General features: G+C 32.0%; 1 protein-coding gene across 1 annotated transcript; it reads left to right on the forward strand.

Annotated features, from left to right (window-relative positions):
* Window positions 1-1,918: 1,918 nt before the first annotated feature.
* On the forward strand, window positions 1,919-3,368 carry LOC101502854 (photosynthetic NDH subunit of subcomplex B 4, chloroplastic). The gene is made up of 6 exons (XM_004514903.4): window positions 1,919-2,117; window positions 2,205-2,249; window positions 2,422-2,581; window positions 2,687-2,742; window positions 2,819-2,890; window positions 3,049-3,368. Exons 1-6 carry the CDS (start codon window positions 2,019-2,021, stop codon window positions 3,175-3,177), a joined length of 561 nt encoding a protein of 186 aa, XP_004514960.1. The 5' UTR covers window positions 1,919-2,018; the 3' UTR covers window positions 3,178-3,368.
* Window positions 3,369-4,775: the final 1,407 nt, after the last annotated feature.

Consider the following 4,775-nt stretch of genomic DNA (forward strand, 5'->3'; position numbering starts at 1 on the left):
CATATTATATAACAACGACCGTTAAATTAAATAATTGACGAAATCGAGATAAAATTCAAAGGTTGTGTTCCCCAAATTTTTCAATAAATACTTATAGAAAACAAGTAAAATAATAATAATAGCATTATATAAAAATATATGACAATGATCGTCGTCAACTCACAGCTATGGAGAATTGTCTAAGTTTGCTCTTCAACAACTCTCAGAGTAGTCGGCAGGGTCTCAGTTGACAAATCTGAGTATCAAAAATATTTCCAGGACTTTAGAAAAATTTATTATAAAGTTTAGCTAACTCAAGGAAACCATTAAATCATTTAAATATACTCTAAGCACAAAATAAGATTTTTACTCAAAACTACATTTTTCTATGAATTCATACTAGGATTAGAGTTGTACATTTACCTCAATGAGTCTCAATAAACAACTCTCAATAGATGGGTACCCTTTTCCTTCCTTAGAACACAAACCCTAACCCAAAAATCCCAACCAAAAGAGTTTGTAGGAGTCTGAGAAATTATGCTTGTGGGGATGTTAAATCCCTTTTAAGGGTTGAGGGTTTGAGTAATAGAGTGAGAAGGGAAGGAAAAGAAGGAGAAAAAAGCAACAAAAAAGGGGGAGAGGGAGTGTTCGGCCGAGAGGGAGAGAGAGAGAGAGAGAGAGAGAGAGAAGAAATAGGAGAAAATGAGAGAGTGAGATGGAAAGAGAATGAGAGTGAGTGGGGTTGAGTTTGTTTTTATTTATTATTATTAATTAATTATTATTATTATATATTTTTATTATTATTTTTTTTAAAAAAAAGACACGGACGTGTCAATGAGTCTATAGTGGTAGACAAGGACGTGACCCTAAAGTATATCCTTGAGGAGTGATTTATATAACCCCATAAGAGAAATCAAAAGATACAAATCTTAGTGTATCTTATATCTTTTGTTACATTGTACCGTCACTAGAGTTAGTCTTTTGTTGTAATCAGCTTTGATGTATTTTTAAAACAAGTTATATACTGATTTTATGAATATATGTTTATTTATGTCATTCCAGTTTTGGCATGTGTTATTTAATAAAGTTATAATTTTGAACGAAATTTTATGATTATAATCTTAAAGAAATTTGACTCGTGATCTTTGAGAAATCGAGACATTACATGAATAGTGATGGTAAAACTTTGTTGATTTCTATCTCAATTTCTATATAATCACCAAGAGTGTACTTTTCATGTCGTGGTAGAGTTGGTGGGCCAGTCATCTCTTCAAGTAATGGAACCTCTACAAGTAGTTTTTTCTTTATGTTTCAAGTCTCTGTTTTTTTATATCTTCTCTCTGATATACAATCCTACAAAAACTATACCTATAATGCAAACTTATGGGTCGCCGACGAACTATCATATACAATCATGCAAACACTATAGTCAAAAGTCAACTAATCGATTAGATAAAATACTTAAAGAATTAGTTAGAAAGATTTGTGAACCTAGAATTAATTAACTGTCACAGTCTCCCGAATTTTATATCTTAGATTTTCGGGTCTTTGTGACAATCGATAGTATATTGTCTTTTCACTTTATTACAATATAATTTTATTTCATCTGACCTCGTTATTTAAGATTCTATTTTATCCAAATTTAATTTCTTTTAAATAAAATCAAAGTGATGACCATATCTAAATAATGATAAATGTTGAGAGTAGAAAAGATGAAACCAACTTATTAATGTACCCCATTCTTGTAAAAAAAAAATGTATATTGTAGCCATTAAATTGAGGAACAGTGAACTGTTTAAACATTGTACTAAAATACCCTTAATGCTTTTGGCATGTCAAATTAGTCGAAAGTGAAGGAGTATTTGTACATGAGGACAACAAGGTCATTTTGAATTGTCATTTCATTGAGTAACGCGGAAATACAATTTGTTGGAAGCACATAGTTGAAGGGTGGTTCTTCATTCGACTCTTATCCACTCTATCCCATATATGTAAGGACCAGCATAGCAACCATTTTTCACTTCTCCACTTTTAAAATCATGGCCGAAGCTATCATTGGTTTCACCGTTGTCAAGTCACATATTCATAGCTCATGTCTTCATACAAAGAGATTTGAAGTGAACTCATCTTCAAGATGGGTAAATGCTCCTTAATTTTCAATTTCTTGAGATTCATATGCTTAGTTTCAAAGCTGAAAGATGAATGTGTATGTTTTTCTTTTGCAGCCTAAGCACCCTTCAAACTCTACCCTTTTCCACAGGTCATCACATGTAAGTATTTAAAATTCATCATTAAAAATAATTATATATTAGAGATTAATTTTCATTTTACTCGTATTTAATTTTCAATGATAATTCATTTTTTTTCTAATAATTATTATTATAGATGTAGCAAAACCATGTTTAGTAAGAATTTTAATGATTGTTTATATTTGTAAATAAGGTTTTAGAGGGCAAGAAAAAAAGAACATCTTTGTCTAAAGTGAATGGTTTACCAGATTGGCCATTGATGGCAATTATAGTAGAACAAATGGAAGGACAGAGAGATATTATAACGGAGAAAACAATTTGGCATCTTAGTGATCAACAAATAAAGAATGTTTGTAAGTTTCACATATTATAGCTCTTTGTATTTCAAACTAATATTAATGTTTTTCTTAGAAGTGTAAATTTGATTTCTTATTGGCACCTTTTAATCCTGTTTGCAGACTCTTGGTACATAATGTTCACCGTTTGGGGATGTTTATTCTTTGGTGCCATGAAGGTAAAAGAATTTATATGATTATATATTTGGTGTAAAATGGTGAAAACTAACTTAGAACATTTCATATTTGATTTAGGACCCATATTACGATTCAGAAACGTATAGGGGTGATGGAGGAGACGGCACTGGCAACTGGATCTATGAGAAGGTATTTATTTTTCATGTGACTTTGTTATATCTGTCACTAAATGACTAAAACAGGGGGCCACAAAGCAAACCCTGTACTTCATAGAATATATATAAAAAATTCCAGTTGGAAACACAGGAGAAACAATTTGAATTGTGGGTAATTTTGTGATTTTGCAGCAAGAGATAATGGAAGCAGAGGCCAGGGAGGCTCTGTGGCGTGAGGAGTTGATTGAGGAAATAGAACAAAAAGTTGGAGGGTTGAGAGAAATTGAAGAAGCTGGAAAGAAGGAGCAACTTGTCAAGTGATTTTCTACATTAAGTAATTTACGCCTATGCTTAATCCCATCCTTTAAGCAAGTGATCCTTCATTATTATGTATATACACCTACACCACTAGGACAAAAAATTTATGCTTCAAATGTACTGTTAAACCACGTTTTATTTCTTTGAATATAAAGTCGCAATATAAATTAATGGGGAGATGGATTTTTTCTTTATACTCGAATAGTTTATTCAAGACTTGCTTAGATAGCTAGTAATTTTTCTATGACTCTAAGGGTACATAAACCAAACTAGAAAAACAGAGACATAAAAGTAAAAGAAACGACATCGTTCTTTACATGTTGCTCCTCTGTTGAAATCCTTTATGGGGGAGATTATGTTAGGTACTTGATAGCAACACTAGCTGCTTCAGAAAAAAATATCATTAGCCACTTATTGATAATTAAAATCAACATTAAATTTAAGATTCTCTTCATTAGTAAATTCAATATGATCGTTTGAATTTGTATGAATCAAACCTATGTGATGATTATAATCACAATACTCACTGGCTAACAAGCTCCTTTTGGGGACAAATCCCAAAAGAAGTGGTAGAAAACCTTTCTCATTGACGGAAGTGGAAACATCAGAACTCGTGTTTGTGCAACAAGCAGTACTGATGAACACGACTGCTCCAACTATTAGTTATCCAACTTCTGCTCGTTCATCTAGTGCACACTCTCAAGATCTAAACGTCAACGAAGCTTTTGAACTAATGGCTAAACTAAAGTACCTGTTTTGTACATTTAGGGATAGCAACATAATCCGCACCAGCAGATATCCACCCAAACTGTTTGATTTAGGCGGGAAAAATCCGTTTTGATTGCGTGCGAATGCGAATTTTCCCAAAATTAAAATTTAGGAGCGGAGACGAGTTTGGGAGTGATGATCTATAGTACATATGTCTATCGTCAACATAGGTTTCTTTGTTGCTGCTCAAGTCATTACCAACAACTTGCGTATCAACGTATCTTTAATCAAGTTTGCTCTAAAAGATTACTAGATATTCAATCAAGAATGTAATGCCCATATTTTTAAGGGTAAGAGTGTATTTTCTTTTAAAATAATTTCTCAAATAAAATGTAATAAAACGCTTTCTCATAAAAGACTTGTAAATTTTTTTCTTGGTTTTCAATAAACTCAACCACAAATTAAAATATAAAGATAAAAATATATATATAGCATAAGGGCCCAACAACAAGAATAGTCTAAAAAACATCTCTAAGATATGCACAAGAAAATACATCGGGATAATGAGATCAAACTAGCAATCGCTCATACTCCTAGAATATTCTTGGTATACACCTACGTAGAAATAAACCCCTATAGTCATCCAAAACGTATGCAAAATAAGTTCATCGACACAAAAAAAGGCACAAGTGCTCTATGTACATGTCCTAATTTGATCATGACTAAAAACTACAATAGCACGAGCAACCCCAACACTTTTTACAAGTTACCCTAGATGTAATATCCCATTTATGCTTCAACAAAAAATTTATGCCCTTTCACATAAATTTCGTATTAGTATTGCAAATAATGTCAGAAATTAATAAACAAATACTCTTCAGAAAATTTAGGAG

The sequence above is a fragment of the Cicer arietinum genome, chromosome 5, assembly GCF_000331145.2.
Source record: "Cicer arietinum cultivar CDC Frontier isolate Library 1 chromosome 5, Cicar.CDCFrontier_v2.0, whole genome shotgun sequence".
Lineage (NCBI taxonomy): Eukaryota > Viridiplantae > Streptophyta > Magnoliopsida > Fabales > Fabaceae > Cicer > Cicer arietinum.

Excerpts from the sequence above, each read along its gene's own strand:
- LOC101502854 (XM_004514903.4), top strand. The coding sequence starts at position 2,019 with ATGGCCGAAGCTATCATTGGTTTCACCGTTGTCAAGTCACATATTCAT. Across the intron at positions 2,250-2,421 it reads TTTTCCACAGGTCATCACAT|GTTTTAGAGGGCAAGAAAAA; the intron begins GTAAGTATTTAA and ends TTTGTAAATAAG. Across the intron at positions 2,891-3,048 it reads GCAACTGGATCTATGAGAAG|CAAGAGATAATGGAAGCAGA; the intron begins GTATTTATTTTT and ends GTGATTTTGCAG.